This window comes from Erpetoichthys calabaricus, chromosome 14, assembly GCF_900747795.2.
Source record: "Erpetoichthys calabaricus chromosome 14, fErpCal1.3, whole genome shotgun sequence".
Classification (NCBI taxonomy): domain Eukaryota; kingdom Metazoa; phylum Chordata; class Cladistia; order Polypteriformes; family Polypteridae; genus Erpetoichthys; species Erpetoichthys calabaricus.
This window is the reverse complement of record NC_041407.2, coordinates 11,141,378-11,164,963: the sequence shown is the minus strand read 5'-3', so window position 1 is coordinate 11,164,963 and position 23,586 is coordinate 11,141,378. Positions and strand designations below refer to the sequence as shown.

Below are 23,586 nucleotides of genomic sequence, written 5' to 3'. Positions count from 1 at the left end.
ATAATTACACTTCTCTAAATAACTATGTGACCCCTTCGATAAATATGTTATTCTCTCACAATAGGTCTACATCCAAATGTCATCAATATAAGGCAGTACAAACAGACCAAGAACATCTAATAAACAGTGCTGATACATTGGCAAGCCCAAAGGATTTAACCTTTGTAAAAATAATACAGCTTGACACGTAAAAAGGTTGGGGCAGCCACCCGTATACTTGAATAACAGCTGCAAAAGTCAAAATTGGCTGCACAGTAGTGTATAGATTGAGTCTAAAACAGAACTGACTCACATAAAGAAGTTGGCTGGGTTTTAAGGCAGGTCAGGGGAAGTGATGTCAGTGGGCCCGGAAGCAGAAGTGAGTCTATAGGAATAAAAGAAAGGGTTATTGCACACCGCCACCCCATGGCCTGGCATGGAATTACCTACTTTTGGTCCTTCTAGCTACCTCCCATGCCACGTGTGTGACATCTTGTAATTATAATGTCCATCCTTGGGGTTACACAGGGTGATCCAAGATTACAGTCCTTTACAGTTGTTTTCAGACTTGTCTCAATATCGTGTCCCCTTTTTCGAAACACTGAACACAAGCTCCGCATCAGTAGACTGCGTGAACTAAACCGTGCATACAAATGCATTCAGTCAGCACTTCATCCAAAATCCATGAGTACCTCCCCGGTCGATGTTCAACCCCAGCAAACTGTTGTATAACTAGAGCATATCTTTCAGACATTTACCTACTCTGTTCAAAACACTTAACTTTCAGTTCAAAACCTAACCAAATTTACATCACTGTAGATGGAATTATGCTGAATTTTGACAGAAATGAAACTTTACATATGCTTCAAATAGACAAATCATTCTGATCTTACCAAATGTTTATTCGGTTTTCTAGTTTGCAGTGTTGTTACCTTCTATACCAAAATGGTCACATTTGCATTGACATGTGCGCCTTCATCTTTGTGGAGTTTCAGCCTAACCAATAGGTGTGGAAGGAATGTGATCTGGAAGAGGGCAACTGTAAATGTTCCAGGCCAGAGGTGGGCTAACATCACCGTGTGTGCAGCAAATCTGATGATGGACTGCAGCTTCTATAAAACCACCATGGGCCCGTATACAACACAGCAAGGCTTATCACTTTTCTTGATGAACTGTATGAAAGTCTTTCAGCAGAAAGAGAACAAGACAAACAAAGTTTACCAATTTTTGTGACTGTATGGCACAAAGTGACCGTTCACCATTCCTGCCAGGTCACAGAGTGGTTTACAGCCCATCCCAGGATAATGATGTTATTCCGGCAACCCACCATACTCTCCTTTCCTCAGTTGCATTGAAGATTTTTTTTTTCTGCATGGAGACAGAAGATTTTGTGACCGCCGCCCATGTGACCAGATGTCACTTCTAGATGCAATGGCTGCTGAGCATATGGACATAACAGTGGCACACACTCATGGCACTCTACTGTAAAAGATTTTTTCCTCAGTGTATGGCTGGAGATACATTCGGCGTGATGTTGATGAACATTTCTGGCCAAATCCAGAGGATAGGATGGATTCACCATTAGGGCTGCAGTAGACTGGGCATTTCATGTTTTGTGTTTTCACTTGCTGTGCTAGACATGAACAAATGTATACATGATGCTACATACTGTAAGAGGGGTCATACTTTTTTCTTTTATTTTGCAACATAAACACTAAACTATGGAAAAACAGAGGATATGGAAAAAGATAATACATGTTATGGATACCAGGGGGTGTTCCAGCTCCCCAAGCACCCAAAACAAGCAGTCTCAGACACAAGTTAAAAGGCAGAAAGTCTTTCATTGTGGGAAACTCTTCCCTATAAGCATTTCCCACCACCACAGCTACAAATACAATAAAGCACAGTACAGCACAACTCTTTTCTTCCTTTCTGTCACTGGTCACTGTCTCCTCCATGCCTCCACACAAGCGTTGCCCTCCTCCTCCTCCTCCAGACATCTGGCTCGTCGATATGGGGCAGGCGTGTCATATGAGTGTCATATGAGAGGGAGCAGATGCTAGCAGTTATGGCAGCAGGAATCACTTTGGGGTGAAGTACTAAGTGTTTTGGTGGTTGAAGTGTGTGTTTTACACCAAGTGGTTAACTGATGTGCTCTGGTGTGTTTTGTAAAGCGTACTGTGTGAAGAGTTTTCACACAGTGGACATTCATGGTATTGAGACAAGTCTGAAAACAGTTGTAAGGACGGTCTATAAAGACGGTAGTCAGTCCAAAAAAATCAAGAGTGATGATGAGAAGAAAGACATATTCAAAGTCATGGTGCCATCCAAACCTTCCATTAGTACGCAATAACGTACATTTGTTTATTTTTTCGTTTTTTTTCTAGGCCAGCCACATACTTTGGTGATCACTTCACAATGGACAAGTACTTTGTCATTCATCCTGATTTCAGCAGATATCTGAAGAACAGGTAAGCCTACTCCATCTTTCTTCTACCGAGTTATCCATGTCCTCCTCCTCTTTGTGCAGGGTGTTTTATGATCACACCAGGCACCATTGTCTAGAATGGCAGAACACTGTGATAACAAGTAAGTGTGTTAAATTTGAATTCCTTTCACAGATTCTTTAAGTCTAAAACTCTGAAAGGCAAAAGCTGGGCCATCTACCGACCAACGACTGGTGCATTTGGCTTGATGTTGGCACTTCACGTGTGTGATGTGGTAAGTCACGAGGGTGGAAGTGGTGGTCCTGCTAGGCTTCTCATTTTGTGTGTCTTAAATAAGCAAAAGAAGATGTCTAAAGGTATTCATTGGCCAGTATTTTTGTGTCTTGGCAGGTCAACGCTTACGGGTACATCACAGAGAACTATAAGAGCTATTCCGACCATTACTATGATACAGAGTACAAAAAGACCATCTTCTATTCAAATCACGACTATGGGCTAGAGATCAGGTTGTGGAAGATGTTTCATGATGCAAAAATTTTCAACCTCTACCACAAGAGTTGAAGACAAGCAAGGAGAGGAATGTGCCTTTTCCTTTGTCAAAAGGAGAGAAAAAAATTGAAAAGAGGGCTCCATGATGCCCTCGATTTAGGTGTACCCACTGCAACTTTTCATTTCTTCAGTTTTCCCGACTTCATTCATCTATTTTAAGAGCTTTGTTCTGTTTGAATATTTAGACTAAAGTTTGCGTTACAGTTGATCTTCTTCTTCTTCTTTCGGCTACTCCCGTTAGGGGTTGCCACAGCGGATCATCTTTGTTGTCCGCATATTGATTTGGGTAAATTTTACACCGGATGCCCTTCCTGACAGAACCCTCCCCATTTATATCAGCCATAATTAAGGATGAACTCATCACGCAGGACACATGGATCTTTATTTACAAATATCAGAGTTATATAGCTTTTTGAATAGATGAGTCAGCCCAAACCAGAAAGCCATAACTGTATCTCTGTAACTCTCTAATTCTATAACTGTATCTCATGTCAAGACTGTGGGTATATAATCCAAAATATCGCATATTAGTAAATTGTGTAAGCCACCATATGAGCCCTCTGCCACCCATCCAGTGGTGACCTCTGCATCAGGACTCTCCAACATCACCGTGATGCTTCCAACACTGGACATTCTGAATCGACGTGACTGTACTGACTGTACTGAATAAGGGTTCATGCTAACTGAGTGAGAGATTTCATTTTTTTAAATACATTTTTTATTAAATTTCCAAACCTTTCTGAAAACACATTTTCACTCTGTCACTAGGGGTTATTGAGTGTAGACTGACGGGCACATAAAATGAAATCTACAACACAATAAAGTGTGCTGAAAGTGAAAGGGAAGGGTCTCAATACTTTCCAAATACACTCTAGATATTCCCATTTGCCTATTGCATCCAAAGATGGTAAAACTTGTAGCAAGTTGGATTTGGGGTGGGGTGGGGTAGGTGTGATATATTACATTAAATGGGCATCAAAGTTTTGAGACAGAGTGTCTTGTGGCATCCTTTCATTAGAATATTGTTGTCATTATTTAGAGGTGAAACTGGGCTCCTGTTTGAAGTTTGCATTCTGCTGAGCCCAACCCTTGTTGTTCCTCTTCTGCCCCAATAATATTTTTCCAGCTGAGCAATCTGATAGTATACACAAATTATAAACAACACCCGTCATAAATCAAATAAACATTCTTAACAGAATTATTAGAATAACTGGAAGTGGTTTAATTGAATAATAAACACACACACATGCTGACTAACTCTAAATTTACAACAAGTAATCCATCCATCCATTTTCCAACCCGCTGAATCCGAACACAGGGTCACGGGGGTCTGCTGGAGCCAATCCCAGCCAACACAGGGCACAAGGCAGGAACCAAACCCGGGCAGGGTGCCAACCCACCGCAGGACACACACAAACACACCCACATACCAAGCACACACTAGGGCCTCAATGTGGGAGGAAACCCACCCAGACACGGGGAGAACATGTAAACTCCACGCAGGGAGGACCCGGGAAGTGAACCCGGGTCTCCTAACTGCGAGGCAGCAGCGCTACCACTGCGCCACCGTGCCGCCCCAACAAGTAATCACTCCATGGAATATTGTTTTTGATGCTGCCATTTACAGGCAAAAGGAAAGCAAAACAAAGAAACTTGGCAATGAGACAAACTTGTTAGGCACTCCAGTATTTGTCACTTTATTTCTCTTTTTTACGCCACAATAGTGAATTGGGACATTTTTGAGACATCCTCACATACTCATAACAACCGTGGTGATGTTGACTTGACCAGCTCTGTGACCATGGAGAAGAGCAGTAGTCCGCAGAGGGGACTAAAAGCTGCTGCATGTTTTAGTGACGCCCAGGTGTACCCTAGAACTCGATTGGTATGAAGTTGCTACTGCATTTCTTTCATTGAACTGGATAGCAAAATAGAATGAAGTAGGGCAGCCATTGCTCAAGGGAATAAGCTTGAAGGAGCAAGTGGAAGACCCACTGATAACTATGTGAATGAAGACCCTGTAGGCCAGGGGTGTCCAACTCCAGTTTTCATTCTAACCCTTTTCTTAATCAGTGACCAGTTTTAAGGATTCAGCCCTCTGAATTTGATGAAGCCCATTGTGACACTTCATGTGTGATTTTGGGCTATACAAAAATAAATTGTATTGTATTGTATTGTATTCATTTCTTCATTAAATGGCAGCCAAACAGAAATGAGATGTGAAACGAGCCAACAGATGACAAGCTAAATTGTGACGTCAAACTCCAGCCAATTTCACTCCAACCAGTTTCTTAATGAGAAGCCAATTCTTGCTGTTAATTAAAGCCATTATTGAATATCAGGACTATGTTGCTGCTCACGTTCTGCCACAGCAGTCTGTTGATTGTTCTGTTTTTTCTAAGACCACCGTCAAGATGTTTTGGTGACCTGAGCAGACCATCATGACCGAGACCTTCACCTTTCTTTATTTTCAAGTTAGCTAGTCACGTGGTGGTTTGTTTTGTGTCTCATTATTGTTTGGCTGCTTATTAATGAAAAAGAAACAACTAAGGGGTCTGAGTCACGACAATTAAAATAAAGGCAAAACAAATTAATCAGCAGCAAAAAATCTTACATAACACATCTTCTTCTATACTTAGTATAGATAAGGCATTCAGCCTGCCCCTATTATTATTTTTTCATTATTATTTTTATTATTGTATGTATATGTATGGCCAGAAGTATTGGGACCCCCCTCTTAATTATTGAATCAGCCCCATTGCCACAGGTGTATAAACTCGAGCACCTAACCATGCAGTCTCCATTTACAAACATTTGTGAAACAAAATGGGCCATTTTGAAGAGCTCAGTGACTTCAAGCATGGCACTGTGATAGGATGCCACATTTGCAATAAGACGCTTTGTGATATTTCATCCCTGCTGGATATTCCACGGTCAACTGTAAGTGATATTATCGGAAAGTGGAAGTATTTTAGGAACAACAGCAACTCGACCACAAAGCAGAAGACCACGTAAAGTCACAGAGCGGGGTCTACGACTGTTAAGGTGCGTGGTGCGTAAAAGTCGCCAACTCTCTGCTGATTCCACAGCTGAAGAGATCCAAACTTCCACTGGCTCCATGGAATGAGCTTCTAAGCCTCACATCACCAATGCCAAGTGTCGGATGGAGTGGTGGCAACGTGTTCTATGGAGAGACGAATCCCACTTCTCTGTTGGGCAGTCAGATGGGCAAGTCTGGGTTTGGCAGATGCCAGGAGAATGTTGCCTGCCTGACTGCTCTGTGCAAGAGTGGCATTTAGGGGTGGTAAGTGGGCCAACCGCCCCAGGCCCCATGCCTAAGGGAGCCTTGCTTTTGAGGTCCACGTGTCCTGTTTGTGTGGATTTGTCAAGTTATATTCTCCAGTATATATATATATATATATATATATATATATATATATATATATATATATTTGAAATGCTTCTATACAGGCTCTATTGTAGGCACGGAGCTGGACAGTTTGATATCCATGGCAGAGCGACGGGCGCTCAAAAGGCTCCTATCAATTATGGAGAATCCAATGCATCTACTAAACAGTGTCATCTCCAGACAGAAGAGCAGCTTCAGCGACAGACTGCTGTCACTGTCCTGCTCCACTGACAGACTGAGAAGATCGTTCCTCCACCACACTATGCGACTCTTCAATTCCACCCGGGGGGGTAAACGTTAACATTATTCAAAGTTATTGACTTTGACTATTGAGTTATACCTGCATTTTTATTACTCTTTAATTTAATATTGTTTTTGTATCAGTATGCTGCTGCTGGAGTATTTGAATTTCCCCTTGGGATTAATAAAGTATCTATCTATCTATCTATCTATCTATCTATCTATCTAAGAGGAACCCTTTTAAAATCCCTGTTCAAGGTCAAATTCTGTACATGTACATCTTTGAAAACATTCCATAGTCCACCTTCATCGCCCGAAAAGGGTCGCCAGTATAATCCCTTCCTAATATAGGTAGAACCCATTAGTTGCTGGGTTGGCGTCTCCTATCTATCGAAAAAGACATTGCAGATCCAGATTAGACCACGAAGATGTCATCAACAACGTTTCCAATCGGAAGGCAAGAAAAGTGGATTTTCGTCTCTGAACCTGGAAACCGGTAAGGGATTTCATGATGATACCATCCATCCAGCCATCCATTTTCCAACCCGCTGAATCCGAACACAGGGTCACAGGGGTCCGCTGGAGCCAATCCCAGCCAACACAGGGCACAAGGCAGGAATCAATCCTGGGCAGGGTGCCAACCCACCACAGGGCACACACACCAAGCACACACTGGGGACAATTTAGAATCTTCAATCAACCTAACCTGCATGTCTTTGGACTGTGGGAGGAGACCCACGCAGACACGGGGAGAACATGCAAACTCCACGCAGGGAGGACCCGGGAAGCGAACCCGGGTCTCCTAACTGCAAGGCACACTTCTTGTCGAAACACTGAAAATCACATTTTATTTGTAGGCCATAAATATGTCCGAATATTAATGCACAAAAACATGATAACCGTCAGACATGACATCAACGTGAGTTATCACTATCGCATTCTGCATATCGAGACTCAGAATATACTTATAAGTTGGGTACTTTTCTAGAAGAGGCCCTGCTAATTTCCGCATGACACCGCATCGCATTTCGCACTGTCGTGGTGTTATCATGAATTATGAATTGCACTTTTTTAATAGATTAAATCATTATATTTTGATAAAGTCTGCATGTCATGTTGCAAAAATTTACTGTAGCTGAATGCTGTAATGAGAAAATCCGGCGTATGTTCACATTATTTTTATTAAATTCACGCGCAGGTTTATGCAGTCCACACATACCGGTAACAGCGTTTGACGTAACTGGCCCTGCGTGGGGTTGGTCAGTCCACACACCCCTAAGGCTGCCTCTGGCACTGTGCCAGCTGTGAAGTTTGGTGGAGGAGGGATAATGGTGGGGGGCTCTTTTTCAGGGTTTGGGCCAGGCCTCTTACTTCCAGTGAAGGGCAAACTTAATGCTTCAGCATACCAAGACATTCTGACCAACATTGTGGAAACAGTTTGGGGAGGGCCCTTTTCTATTTCTGCTCCTAACCTCTTCCTCCTCCTGTGCCCCAGAGCACAAAGCTAGGTCTATAAAGAGTATGGTGTAGAAGAACTGGACTGGCAGGCACAGAGCCCTGACCTCAAGCCCCACAAACACCTTTGGCATGAACTGGAGAGGAGATTGCAAGCCAGGCTTTCTCGTGCAGCATGGGCGCACATTTCCACCGAAACACTCCAAAATCTTGTGGAAAGCCTTCCAAGAAGAGTGGAAGCTGTTACAGCTGCAAAAAGGGGGGACCAACTCAATATTACAGTCTATGGATTTGAATGCAATGTCATTAAAGTCCCTGCTGGTGTAATGGTCAGAAGTCCCAATCCTTTTTGTCCATATGTGTATTTTTTTTTTTTCCATTTTAATGTCAGAGCCGGCGGCACGGTGGCGCAGTGGTAGCGCTGGTGCTTCGCAGTAAGGTGACCTGGGTTCGCTTCCCGGGTCCTCCCTGCGTGGAGTTTGCATGTTCTCCCCGTGTCTGCGTAGGTCTCCTCCGGGCGCTCCGGTTTCCTCCCACAGTCCAAAGACATGCTGGTTAGGTGGATTGGCGATTCTAAATTGGCCCTAGTGTGTGCTTGGTGTGTGGGTGTGTTTGTGTGTGTCCTGCGGTGGGTTGGCACCCTGCCCAGGATTGGTTCCCTGCCTTGTGCCCTGTGTTGGCTGGGATTGGCTCCAGCAGACCCCCATGACCCTGTGTTCGGATTCAGCGGGTTGGAAAATGGATGGATGGATTTGAATGCAATGTCATTAAAGTCCCTGCTGGTGTAATGGTCAGAAGTCCCAATCCTTTTTGTCCATATGTGTATTTTTTTTTTTTTTTCCATTTTAATGTCAGAGCCGGCGGCACGGTGGCGCAGTGGTAGCGCTGGTGCTTCGCAGTAAGGTGACCTGGGTTCGCTTCCTGGGTCCTCCCTGAGTGGAGTTTGCATGTTCTCCCCGTGTCTGCGTGGGTCTCCTCCCACAGTTCACAGACATGCAGGTTAGGTGCATTGGTGTTCCTAAATTGTCCCTGGTGTGTGGGTGTATGTGTGTGCTGGCGCCCTGCCTGGGGATTTGTTCCTGCCTTGCGCCCTGTGTTGGCCAGGATTGGCTCCAGCAGACCCCGTGACCCTGTGTTAGGATATAGTGGGTTGGATAATGGATGGATGTCCTTTTTATGGGGAGCCTGCTTCAGCTGCATCACTTGCAGTTTTGCACCAGATGGTAAATCCGGCAACGGAAAACTCTTGCAGTGTGCCCTTCCCTTGATGTCCTGTAAGTAAGTGCATATTTTACTTTAGGACGAAGCCAGCCCTGCCTAGTTTACATTTTACCGAAGCTGCTTTATTGGGCGCGATTTAAAAACAGGTTTTTGCCAACTTTGCCATAGTCATTAATTAAGCACACACGTACGGATTGTACAAGTTCAAGTGCCAATGCAATTAGATCAGATTAATGGCTCACTTTATGCACGTTCATCCTGCTCGGGTGTGAACGTAATGCAATTCACCGCAAAAATCTGAGTAGTTTTTGAACTCCCGCAACCCTCTGAGAGAACAATACACCTTTCTACGGCTAATTTAAATTTAACACGCAAATGTTTAATCACGAAACGGTGAACACCAGGCTACCATACGGCTTCTTTAACACTGACAGGTTCTCTTTGTCGCTAATAAAATAAGGCCACGGGTGGATATAAAGCATAAAACTGCCGCGGTTATTCTGGAGGATAAAACAACATGGGCGCTCGAAGACTAATGGCGGCTCCAGGGGGTCGTGCCCGCCGCGGTCTTCTCCATGCCCGGGGTTGCGCAGTTCTGCGCGAATTTGTTTCTGTCCACACAAACCAAAGAGCAGCCGACCATCCGACGTTCGCGCAGGGTCATCAGCACATCGGAGCGTCCCTCGGCTACAGGACACTTCTTCGGGTGTGCTGGCGCTGGCGAGATCGGTGCCTGTTGAAATAATAAAACTTCAAATGTAAATGTAGCGACAAAATTAAAAAGAAATCTGTTTTTGAAATAGCCGTAACGAGTTGGAGACAGAATGGGCCGTTTTTATACCGCAGGCCTATTTGTCTCAGTTTAGATCTTGAACCAAATCATTAAAAAGAACATCTGAAGTGTAAATAGTGTTGTCGGAGATCAAAGACTTCATCGTGCATCCGCTGGATCCAGTGTGGCGATCATCGGTGCAGCTGAGAGGACTTTAGTCTTTAATTGTGTAAAAACACCACCGCAGTGGCACATCGAAAGTCCTCCGATGAAAAACATCGCAAGTGACACGCAGAAAGAAAAAGAAGCAACAGCGAAGTCGACTAAGATGGACTGAATGGTAGGCATTCTTTATTTGTCTTTTGGCTACCGATGCACGCAATCATCTTGCAGTAAAGATGTTTCCTCTAATGATTCGTTATTTTGATAGGGAAAGGTGCGGAATACAAGCCAAACCTCTGGACATTCATTGGAAGTCAAAGGAGACATCGCAGACCACTGCGTTTACATCACCTACAAAGTACAATGGCAGTGGTGGCGACAGGGCCGGATTTATATGAAGAGAGGCCCTAGGCTATTCCACTTATGAGGCCCTTTCACCTTCCATTTTTAAGTTTGTAAATTACGTGAGAGATAATAAAATTTTGCTAACAATTTGAATGTAGGCCCCTCTTGATCTTGAGGCCCTAGGCCGAAGCCTAGTTAGCCTATAGGAAAATCCGGCCCTGGGTGGCGAACATATGACGCGCGTGTCAAAGGTGACACGACACGATTTTTTGGGTGACACGCCAGACCCCGTTTACCAAAGAAACTGAACGAACAAAAAATAGCAAAATATGACCCTGCACCACCCGGATCTTAAAATGGATTCTCACCATCCTTGACAGCACACTTATCATCACGTGCAGCCGCACAGCTCAGGTGACATCTAACCGCTGCACTGGAAGCTCATTTTCATGGCGCAAGTCCGAGATCTGCAACTGCAGTCTCCAAAAAGAGCGCACTATCGGCATTTGTGTGAAACCTGCTTTTACATGCGCTGCTCGTGTGAAGCTCATTGAATTATTTTTTTGCTAGGAGACCGTTCAACAAGTACGGAAATAAATTATGGGATAGCCCTTATCTCGTATTTATCCCGTATGTAATACCTTTGTGATGTTTTCACATACGTACGGGATACGCTCGAGATGCGGGTTATCCCATAAGTTTATTTTTCCCATTGTGCGGTTCAGAGCTTCCCTAAACAACACTGCTGTACAGGTAAGAAAGTTATTAACCTTAAAAGACTACCTCGGTATGACGTCTACAAAGGGCAGTGCTGCCATTATTTTCTCTCCGTCGTTACACTTCTGCAAAGGACAAGTAGTCCGCAGTTCTTAGCGTGTGCTGTTGTCCACTGCACTCAACTGCCTCTCTTAATCCCTCCTAAAACTGTCTTATTCTCCGCGTTATACTTCTGCGCAGTACCGCCGCTCCCTATACGCAGAGTACGCAGTCTGCGTAGGGCACCAACTCCCAGGGGGGCACCATCCCAGCTGCTCAAAAAAATCGTTTTTATATATTATAATAATAAATTAATATTAATAATATACATATACAAATAAAGAAAAATATAAACGTATATATTGCGTTTTACGGTGAACGCAGAGTAGGCTAAGCACACCTTATTTGAATAAAGTTCTATTTTGGCCCCTATAGTAGGTGGTTTTTTTATTATTTTATTTTTACTTCCGTAATATTTGGGGGAGGGGCACAAAAGTAAATTTCTGCTTAGGGTACCCATTTGGCCAGCAGCGGCCCTGCTTCTGCGAGACCTTATTGTTAAGCATCATTAAAACGGACAAAAGAAACCAACTGACAGATGAAGTTAGTGCTGCTTGCTTGGGCTTGAACGGCACAACCTTCAATTTCAGACGTATCTGTTAAAACTCGGCAACACAAAATATTAATTGATGTCAAATCAAATGCAATGTCTTCCATTTTTTTCCAATTCAATTCCTAATTACTGTTAAAAGTAAGGCAGTTTTTTAGTGCGCTATTGTAAGCCCAATAACCAGTGCACATATAATATTCTCTATTGTAAGACACTGATTTTTCTTTTACTTGTATAATAAATAGCACCACACATGATTGAGCTGTATTTTTTAATGAATGAATATTTAAAGAATTCTTTCTCTTTTGTTTAGTGGGGGCGACACGCCATGCAGAATCATCTTAGGCATTTTCAGAATGTTTAACACGCCAAGTCCAAAAGGTTTGCCATCACTATGGCCTAGAAAAGACGATTGCAACTGGGACCTCCACCAGGGGAATGCTGCCCCCTAGACTATGCTGGGGGAAATACATGGCCCCTTTGAGGTCAGTAGGCTCATTTGAATTAGCCGCCTACTATGGAGGACTATTTCGGTCAAAATTAAATAAATAAATAAATGCGCAAATAAATTAAAGTTCTGTGAAATGTGAGCATAAATAAATAAATGTATCATGAAATGAAGCCTTAATAAATAAATTTGCCATGAAATGAGAGCATAAATAAATAAATGTGTCACGAAATATGTTTTTTGTTGCTTATTTATTTATTTCATTTTGTCCGTAACATTCCTCCAAACCATCATGAAATACGACTTGAAATAAAACTGTCACTTTCACTCGTCAAAGTTGAGAGGGTGGGCTCTAACACACCCTCTAGTTATTGATTGGTTAATCGACTTCTGTAGATTGGCTATGCCTAATTCAACATGGCTGTGTGTGAGATGGAAGTAAACGAGATAGCACAAGAATTAATTAGAAAAATGCTTACTACTGCCGATGAAATGGATTCTGCCGAAGATATCACATATTTCAGAGAGAGAATTGTTGCAGAGAAATGGAAGAATGACGTTCCAGTTTGAATTAAATATCACACATTTTACTTAACCATGTAATTTCACATTTATGATCTTTTCACACTGCTGACATTATTCTGCAAAACCAAAATTATTTCTCTCCTTCCATACTTTACATTATGTTAACTGGGCTACTTATTTGTGGTCTAATAATATTACATACCTGTGAAGGAGATCCTCTTTTCTCCAAGTCCAGAGGCAGCAAGGCTCGCTTTGACAAACACACTTGGTATTTTGGTAGAAGTCTGGTCACTTAGACAACAGAAATTATGTGTGTACATTATGTGATGTACTATGCTTGGAGAAGGCATCCTTCTAGTAGACCTAAATTGCCTCCTTGGGTTGTTTGAGCCCCCATACGGGGCAAATAGCCGTGCTACCTCTGCTGTTAATTAAAAGAAGCAACACGTTTAATTTTTGACATGCAGCAATATAGTTTTTAACAAGATAAAATTGAATGTGTTCAATAAATGTGCTCATCACTGTATTTCTTTCACTGCAACACTGAAAGCCCAGTTAAATGTAGAGGAGAATCATCCTTTCTGGAATGTGGGCACCATGTTTTGAGGATTGTTTAGGAAAGCTAGAAGTAGCAACATACTACAAATAACTACAGAAGGGTAAAACTGAATCAGGATACCAGGAAACACTGTATAAAAAATATGCTCACTAAACTGCAAGGAACCACAGGTCTTAGAGAGAGAGAGTATAAATAAATGTTTAAAACCTACTTTAAACAGTAATTATGGGGGGTGGTGAAAAACAAAGAAACGTGTTGTTTAATTACGAAAAGGGGGAAAAAACAGGTAAAACAACAACAAAAAAAAACCCAGAAACCAATTGTATGAAGAATACAAACTGAAATGAAAATGAATCAAATTTTTATATATAAAAAGTGGTAGAAAAAGCAGAAAAAGGCAAAGGTAGTAGACTAACAATTACATAGAATAAAAAATTAAAAATACAATTACATGAAAAATATAAACAATGTGATATAAGAAAATAGAACATATTGGTAAACATAGAAAAATAATTAAGAAAAAAGTAAAAAATGAAATACAGTCACATATTGAGAAATCAAGGAAAAATACATGCATAACAACATAGGAAATTAGTAACGGAAAGCTATTTAATAGCATGAAAAATTAACTCAAAATTGTTTCCACAGTCTTTCTGCTGTGGGTTACTGAATGTACTAAAACAAACACTTGCAACAATATATGTGTATAACATACCGTTAAGCGAGAAGAAAAACAACTGTTCATATTAAAGTTTATTATCCTAAAAATGCACATAAACCTGTTTTGTTTCCTCCACATCCTTTGCATCAAATTAATTTCTGCATTCTCAGTCTACCAAAATCACTTGACAGGAGGTGAAAACTGCATTTTAAGATAACCACTGTTCAATTATACTCATTGTAACAAAGTGAATATAAAGAGGCGAGCATGTTTATAAAATGATGGCTCCAACTCAACTATTGTGCGACATTCACAAAATATTTCTGTTAGATTTAATAGCTCTTCAGTATTCAGCAACTGATATTTCGTTTGTGATGTGGCTACCGTCAGGTCTTTCTGTTTACTTGTAGGCAGGTTTGTATTTTGCAGACAAACAACTATTGCAAATTTACAGCGCTATTAGCACAGCCACCTAAAATACAGTAGTATATCCTGAACAGGAGTAGAGTGAGTACTCGACAAAGTGGGGGTAGGTCTTCGGCTATCAAGTGGGGCACTTACAGCTGAAACCTCATGTGCTGATTCCTGAGGGGATGAAGAGGTTAGAGCTTCCTGAATTAAAACTGCCGCTTCACGTAGCAACTCTGGGCAACTTTTTGTAGCAGTCATATTCGCCATGGACACTCACAAGCACAACTTTAAGCATGCGCTTTGGTACCTTGAGAATCATATGGCTCATAGTTCGATTACTCTAGGCTGAAGGTAACACTCAACAAATCAATAACTAGAGGGTGTGTTAGAGCCCACCCTCTCAACTTTGACGAGTGAAAGTGACAGTTTTATTTCAAGTCGTATTTCATGATGGTTTGGAGGAATGTTACGGACAAAATGAAATAAATAAATAAGCAACAAAAAACATATTTCGTGACACATTTATTTATTTATGCTCTCATTTCATGGCACATTTATTTATTAAGGCTTCATTTCATGAAACATTTATTTATTTATGCTCACATTTCACAGAACTTTAATTTATTTGCGCATTTATTTATTTAATTTTGTCCGAAATAGTCCTCCATAGCCTACGGGCGCGGGCAGGCACGACTCTCTGGAACCAACAAGAGCGGCGTTTGTGAGTGGCAAGTGGGGCGACGGCCCCAGGCCCTATACGCCTATGGGAGTCCTCCTTTTGAGGTCCTCGTGTCCCGTTCGAGCGGATTTGTCAAGTTATATTCTCCAGTTATATTTTGATAAAGTCCACGTGTTATCTTGCAAAAATTTAAATGAATACTGTAATGAGAAAATCCGGTGTATGTTAACATGTACAGTCCACACATACCGGTAACAGCGTATGACGTACCCGGCCTGGCGTCGGGTTGGTCAGCCCTAAGGCCCTGCACTCCCCTAAGGCCGCCTCTGGAAACCGTCAACGGAGTTCGAGCGCCCATGTGGTCTTATCCTCCAGAATTTAATCATTTTTCAATGAAAACATCGACGGTTTTATTGTTTATCCTCCCAGACGCTTATTTTACTAGTGACAAAGAGGACCTGTCTGGTAAAAGAGGCCGTATGGTAGCCTTGTGTTCACCATTTCGTGAATTTCTTTTAAACATGTGCGTGTTAATTTTTTTTAATTAGTCGTGCTGACCCCATAGGTACTGTATAACGCCCCAACATCACGAAACGCATTACACTGTGGTCAAGATCAGTGTTGTGGGAGAGTCACGTGACACAAAGGGCATTTCGTGACTGACATTGTGGGTATTACCTGACCTGCGTCATAGACCCCTCTGAAATTAGCGGGGATCCTCCATGACCCTCCTTTTTAAAGGCGTCTTGACCGGGTATGGAACCATTGATCCCATCCTGAACGCCAGCCATCCCGTGTTGTCTGTGACAAAATATATTTTGTAGATAAAAGAAATAAAAAATAATAAAAATAAATAAAAAAACACTATTATGTATCTCAATCCCAGTCACGGGGACCCCCAATGACTGCAGGTTTTTGTTCCCACCAACCTCCGTTTTTAATTGGGCTACTCGCCCAATGACGTCATCTGTTATTGACCAGTTTCTGTGTTTTGGAGTCCAATGTAAAAATTACGATTCCAAGTTTTGTAAGCTAAGTATTAAGCAGTTATATGGGAAATGTATTTTTTTTTTTAGTTTTTGACAATATTTTCATTGTCCTTTTCCAGTTTTTCTGGTTATTTAATCTATTATTTACTAATTAGCGGGGCTGATGCTAAAGTAGTCGCAGCCTTTCATCATTCAGTGTTGTTACCCCAGGTATCTACTCAGCCTCTTTTTAGATGTCATTATTAGGATAGAACGAAAGAAGCAAACTACACAGAAAAAAGGTGAAAACAATAGAAAAAAGGAGTTACGTATTTTAAGATATTGAAAAAATAGAAATGCTTCCACATTTTAATAAATGTAAACATCATACTGCTGCGCTTATCTGAAAGTAGAATAAGAGCGGCTAATTAAATGAGATCAATTTTTATCACTGATTGTGAATCTGGTTGGTACAAAGGCCTGCAGCCATATGGGGGTTCCCAGGACTGAGTTTGAGAACCCCCGACATATATACCGTAGATATAACACTGCGGTGGGCTGGCGCCCTGCCCGGGGCTTGTTCCTGCCTTGCGCCCTGTGTTGGCTGGGATTGGCTCCAGCAGACACCCGTGACCCTGTGTTCGGATATAGCGGGTTGGAAAATGACTGACATGACTAGATATATTACACACACGTATATAGATGTACGGAAATAAGGGCAAGTTTTCCATACGAATAAAGAAATAAAGAAGTCGCGTTTCATTCACACTATAGCCGTGTACTTTTTCGCTGCTTTTTACCCCAACTGAGTGCAGGCAGACCCCTTACTCTCCTTCCATCTTAAGTACAAAAGCCCACCCAATGAAGTCAGTAGCGGGGCGCGCAGCGTTTCTTTCTGCGAGTCTCCATCTTGACATGCTGCCCACCTGCTGCAAGTCCCCGAAAGGCGCTTCTTTAACGCCCACCACGTAACCATCAAAAGATCGTTCGGGGTTTACTGACTGCGGACCTGCCCGCGGGAGGGTGGAGTCGAAGCCTCTCCCACAAACAGGCTGTGACCTGAGCCACTCGGCTGTCACTTCAGCCACGCATTGCCGCTGGTTTGTCAACGATGGTTCGACTTCAAACAATCTTTTTCTGTTTCATAGTATTTGCTTCGATTTTTCCTCTTTCAGTGTATTTTTCTGAACATTTGGGATTATGGGAATACGTCAACGGGTGAGTTGTGAATGGTTGTACTTTATTTAAAAGTTATGTGCTCAAACTTAATTATCTAATAATAATAACATGTAAATGTGCGTAGTAGTCTCATTTCTGGTGCTTTCTTGTCTACATTTTTATTAATTTCGTTAACATGAATTTATTTGTATAATAATAACAAACGTACGCATTTATAGCCTCGCGGAGTTAATCTTCCCGTCCCGTTAACAATATGCTTTTTCAGTTACATTTGTATTGTGCTCCAGATATATAGATTTGGCTTTTCATAATGCCTTTGCAGGACCCTGTTTAGAGGTCCATCTTCCTGGGCAAGTATACAGGAGAGGCCATAACAAATCGTTGGTGTCATTTTAACGGGTGCGTTGCAGTTTTTTTTTTAAGCCGATCGTGAAGTCAATACAAAATTAAGATTTTCTCCCATTTGAATCTGTTAATACCTTATTTATTCTGTTTAACTTCACACGTGATTATTATATTCGGCATTGTCAGAGCGTCATACAGTTGGCCAGCTCTCAGTTACTGAATGTTTCGGTTTTCAGTCAGCCTGCCTTTTTAAAATTCTTATTGATAGGTTATTGCCTTACTTGATGCTCCGGTGTTTGAAAGTTACATCTTTTCCTTTTCATCTTCTTAAGATGCTTACCCTGACCTGCAACGAACTATAGGCGGGCTGTGCTCCTGGCAGTCCTCCGACGGCTAATTTATTGATTTATGTTATTTTATTTTACTTTATTTTTTACAGTTGTAAGGTGTGAAGAGTCATACGTTCAAAAATCTTTTTTTTTTTTGATGAGCGCAATAGGACCCAATTACATAGGCAGTATTCTTAATTATTTTGTTCTCTTTCTCAGGATTCACTCTTAAAAATTAAGGTAAACCAAGTGTTTTTTTCTGAGTGATGCCACTCAGATGGGGAAATCAGCCACATGATTGTATTTAGACCCGTAAACGAATCCATAAATAACTATGAATGGACGATAACAGATTTGTGAAATATCAGTGGGTTCTTGTGGTTAAGGTTTAGGTTTTCTTGATCTGACACTATAAAAAAAAAAAAAACTGCACAATTATGGTGAAATTTGCACAAATGACTCCGAATAAGACAGGCAGCCCTGCTAACCGCTGCGCCTACGAAGAGTGAAACATAGTTTGGGGAGGGGTGCACTCTTCCTAAAATAAATCCCAATTGCTTTTTTTTCACCGAAAATTTGTTTAAGGCCAGAGTTAATGTAAATACGAGGGGCGTTCAAAAAGTTTCCGCACTTTCGCATTTTCGTTGGAAACGGTGAAGACGGGAGGAGTAGTAATTGATTGGTAAAAAGTTGGTACGACGCTGGGAAAATTGCATCGCAAAGGAAGGCGACTATGTAGAAAGATGATGTAATTTGTTTTTGAAATTCTTAATATACAGAGTTTTTTTTTTAAAAAGTGCGGACACTTTTTGAACGTCCCCAGTATGTTGGTAATCAAAAAATACGATTATTAATTCCATCCTGCCTAAACAATTCCCCCCTGCACGTTCGCTATTCTTTTTCTCAAAACAAACCGCGAAACATTCTGTTCTGTTTCAGTTACGGTCATCAGACTCGCACTTAGTCGGCACACGGAGCAGCTCTTTAAATGGCCGCAAAGTCGCACGCGTGTACGCGATAATAATAATAAAATGTATTTATATAGCGCCATTCCTATATTATCAAGGCGCTTCCTCTCATAAAGAAACAGCTTAACATTGGATACAGATGTTTCCTAAATAGAACAAAAGACAATAAACCAGAGTAAAATACTAAAATCAATACTAAAAGAAAGCCTAGCAAATAACATCGTGTGTGATATAACACACACACACATTCTTGTGAGCATCTGCACAGAGAGGAAGACTGAAAGAGGAGGCAGAATGTCAGGTTAAGTTAAATGAAGACTGAATGTGCTGCGGGTGGCGCAGCTCTGCTGCCTCGCACTAAGGGTTCGCTTTCCGGGTCCTCCCTACGTGAAGTTTGCATGTTCTCCCCGTGTCTGCATGGGTTTCCACCCACAGTCCAAAGATATGCAGGTTAGGTGCATTGGCGTTCCTAAATTGTCCCTAGTGTGTGCTTGGTGTGTGTGTGTGTGTGTGTGTGTGTGCCCTGCGGTGGGCTGCCCGGGGTTTGTTTCCTGCCTTGCGCCCTGTGTTGGCTGGGATTGGCTCCAGCAGACCCCCGTGACCCTGTTATAGCGGGTTGGATAATGGATGGATGGATGAACGTGCCACTTGTATAAACAGCAGGGCGATCGTGTGAGCAAACCTCAGTGACACACTACAAGAAAATGTGTCAATGGTGAAGTGAATTTTAGAACAATTAAACGTGCACCAAGTTTCCATTGTGGTCGTGCGAGGAATGACTCTTAACCCAGGAGAAATATTGGGGTGTCCCATTTACTCCAAAGTCTGAGAGTTAACAAAAAGGACACCCTGTGTCGCGATTTGCTAACGACAAACAAAAGACAGTCTCTCTGGGCTTGGACAGGCGATAGGCGCACTCTGTCTTCTGAATATCAAAACGGACGAGCTATAATGTTTCTCATCTGAGGTGTTCTATTGGATTGAGGTTAGGCGAGGAGAGCGTTGGAGGGGCCAGTCAATGGTATCAATTCCTTCATCCTATAGGAACTGCCTGCATACACTGTAAAAAATGTTTTGTTGGATCAACCTAAATAAATTACTTCACAAGGTAACAAGCAATTTAATTGATTTCTTCTCTAAACACAGGGGAGACAGGAAGTGAAGTCAAAGGGGTCGGGCTCATGTAGGTCTTCTGCTATTGGTGCGAGCCCGGATGTGACATCACAGGGGTCGGAGCCGGCAATGTCTCCAAAGTGATTTTTTGCTTTAGACTAAATAGAAGAAGTTACGTTAAGCGACAGCAAGGTTTTTCAATTTGAAGTAAGGCAAAAAATTACGTTAGGTGAACAAACATATTAATATAGTTCATTACAACTACTAAAATTACCTTAAATCAAAAAGAGCCCTTTTTCTCTTTTTAGAGTGTACTCTTGCCACATGAGGCCGGGCATTGTCGTGCACGAGGAGGAACCCAGGACCCACTACACCAGCATAGGGTCTGACAATAGGTCCAAAGATTTCATCCTAATAACTAATGGCAGTCAAGGTGCGGTTGTCTAGCCTGTACAGGTCTGTGCATCCATCCATGGATATGCCTCCCCAGACCATCACTGACCCCCCACCAAATCAGACATGCTAAACTATGTTATAGACAGCATAACATTCTCCACGGCTTCTCCAGACCCTTTCATGTCTGTCAGATGTGCTCAGGGTGAACCTGCTCTCAGCTGTGGAAAGCACAGTGCGCCAGTGGTGGACCTGCCAATATTGGTACTCTATGGCAAATGCCAATCGAGCTCCACGGTGTCCACTAGAGGACATCAGGCCCTAAGGCCACCCTCATGAAGTCTGTTTCTGATTGTTTGGTCAGAGACATTCACACCAGTGGTCTGCCTGCTGGAGGTCATTTTGTAGGCTCTGGCAGTGCTCATCCTGTTCCTCTTTGCCCAAAGGAGCAGATACTGGTGGGTCCTGCTGATGGGTTAAGGACCTTCTACGAGGGGCCCTATCCAGCTCTCCTAGAGGAACTGCCTGTCTCCTGGAATCTCCTCCATGCCCTTGAGACTGTGCTGGGAGACACAGCAAGCCTTCTGGCAATGACACGTATTGATGTGCCACCCTGGAGAAGAGTTGGACTACCTGTGCCACCTCTGTAGGGTCCAGGTATCTCCTCATGCTACCAGTAGTGACACTGACCATAGCCAAATGCAAAACGAGTGACAAAACAGATGAGGAGGGAAAAATGTCAGTGGCCTCCCTCCACCTGTTAAACCATTCATCCCTGTTTTGGGGGGTCGTCTCATTGTTGCCCCTCTAGTGCCCCAAAGCAGATTAACAAGTCCCTCTGCTACTTAACTGAACAGATCAATAGCCCACAAGTTTCATTGAGTTGAAACTGTACTTGGATTCAAAAGTGTTCTTTTAATTTTTTTAAGTAATATACAGTATATAATATATGGTGGAATAATGAAACCACTCCAATCGTTTTGAAGAGTTGGGGAAATGCCCCGTATAATGTCCGTTGGACAGGTCAAAGAGAAAACATCCAAACACACGGTTCAAAACAAACATTTGACACCCGCTACAGAGCTGCTGGGATTATTTACACAAACAAAATGTGGACAGGAAATTGAAACAAAGGATGTGACGTCTTCGAAGGGAACAAAGGAAGTGACATCATTAAAACTGGAACGGGAGCAGAAGTGTAGCTGAGGCCATTTTGAGTGCTGGAACAGGTAAGGGTAGTTTATTTTTCTTCGTTGCGGCTGAGAAAAAAGAGAGAAGCATTAGTACCGTACAACAACCCCTTATTGCATGATGTTTGCCTTAGCTTTGGGCTTGTTGGCTGCCACCAATTTGCGTGTGTGTGACAATATTTTTATAAAACAAAAGACTTGGCCATTCTGTGGTTTTGCTTCGGATGCAGAACTGAGAGACCTTGATAGTTTCTAAGTTTAATAAATGGTGAATACACAGGCCTCAAAACTACTGAGTCCACAGGTTTGACAGCAGGAACTAAGAGGAACTGAAATTGACATGTGGGGCATGTAATGTAAGTGTCAGAACACCGGCGAAATAGAGGAGTGGCATCTGGAAAATATGTGGAGTCAAAAGAGATGTCGCTGACAGGCCTCAGAATGTCTCCAGTTGCTGAAACTGTTGTTTGTAGTTGGACTCCTATTGATTAAAATGGCAGCTCTGCACATTCACACATGTTTTTTCCAACTAGTGCAGCAAAAGGCAATCAGTCCTTTTAAGGATAGCGAGCCACCTCAAAGAGCCATGTAAAGAGCAGAGAATCCATCCACTGTGGCCACCTTCACCGATACTACAATACATAATAACACAAGTCTGCGGGTCATCTTACCTTGTAAAAAAGCGAATGTCTCTGTCTGAGCCAGCAAAACGGTGAATGCCAAACTGCTGCTCCATTCTTAGGGTCTCAACTTGTTTCCTCAGCTGGAGGATCTCTTCTCGGAGAGACATGGATTCATCAAGCGTCAGGTCGACAACTGCTGGATCCGGAGCCAAAGCGTAGTCGTGGTCCTTAAGTATTTTATCATCCTCCACCTTGTCCCGGACATTTTTCATTCCCGCATTCCCGGGAATGAAACTGCTGTAATTCCTGGGAAACTGGGAACAGCCAAGCTCGCGTATATAGCGTGTAAAAGTGTAAAAAAATCTATCAAGAAATAAGAGTTATAGTTGAAAATAATTAAGTGTCACGGTTTTTTGGCCCACGGTGTAGTGTGTTGCCGATTAATTCAGTCAACAACAGACAGCAGCAGTCAGTCTCCCGGCTGACTGATCACAGTGGACTGGGAGGTGTCTGCACTCTGCAGCTCACGAATGCCGGGACGGGGCAGAGTTCATTGACGTCTGTGCTGTTGACAGCTTTCAACAGCAACTTGAAATTGCAATGCGTCAGTCTGTTGCATCCGCATTATCTGTGCCAAGAAACTTGCCATCACAGAATGATGACAAGAAACTGGATGCATCAGTAAAAGCTGAAATGGCGGTGTTTCAGAGCAACAGCAAGTGCGGGTGTTGTTTAGAAGAAGAGTATCTGATGATTTGTGCCATCTACTTCAGTAGAGGCAGAGCGTACTTTCTCAGCGGCTGGCGTACTCTGCATGAAGGTGCGCTCTCGCCTGGACGACCACACGCTGGATACGTTGAGCTTTCTACGCTCTTATTACCGCAACTAACTAGATACATGTACTTGTATGACAGCATGAACTGCTTGTAGTTAAGGTTAGTCTTTTATTGATGTCAACATATTGCAGTAGTTTTATTAAAAATGTGTCGCTCGTTCTAAAACTGTTCATATGTGAGATGCCCGTGCACTGTGTTATTCCCGTGAGCCCAGGATTCCCGGGAATGACATGCGGGATTGCCGAATTCCCGGGAATGGATTCCTTATCCGGTGTGTCATCCTCTGTCGGTCACTTTCTCCTCTCCCAAACTCCCAGTCTTGAAAGTGGAAAGGAGAAATTGTTCCACTCAAACAATTCAGTAATCGCGCCCTTCTTCAATGGTTGTCGCCCTGACTCGGACCCTGGCTTGCGA

The 23,586-nt window shown here is 42.5% G+C and overlaps 2 protein-coding genes across 2 annotated transcripts in view; both read left to right on the top strand.

Annotated features, from left to right (window-relative positions):
* Positions 1 to 3,842, top strand: part of LOC114664598 (alpha-N-acetylgalactosaminide alpha-2,6-sialyltransferase 1-like) — a 45,719-nt gene extending 41,877 nt beyond the window's left edge. The window contains exons 7-9 of the mRNA XM_028818780.2: positions 2,367 to 2,450; positions 2,601 to 2,700; positions 2,817 to 3,842. Of these exons, the coding sequence (XP_028674613.1) occupies positions 2,367 to 2,450; positions 2,601 to 2,700; positions 2,817 to 2,987 (355 nt within the window). The 3' untranslated portion in view covers positions 2,988 to 3,842. The remainder of the gene's footprint in view (positions 1 to 2,366; positions 2,451 to 2,600; positions 2,701 to 2,816) is intronic.
* A 13,418-nt stretch (positions 3,843 to 17,260) lies between these two features.
* LOC114664599 (alpha-N-acetylgalactosaminide alpha-2,6-sialyltransferase 1-like) overlaps positions 17,261 to 23,586 on the top strand; it is a 35,138-nt gene continuing 28,812 nt past the window's right edge. Inside the window, exon 1 of the mRNA XM_028818781.2 lies at positions 17,261 to 17,414. Coding sequence (XP_028674614.2) covers positions 17,308 to 17,414 — 107 coding nt within the window. The 5' untranslated portion in view covers positions 17,261 to 17,307. The remainder of the gene's footprint in view (positions 17,415 to 23,586) is intronic.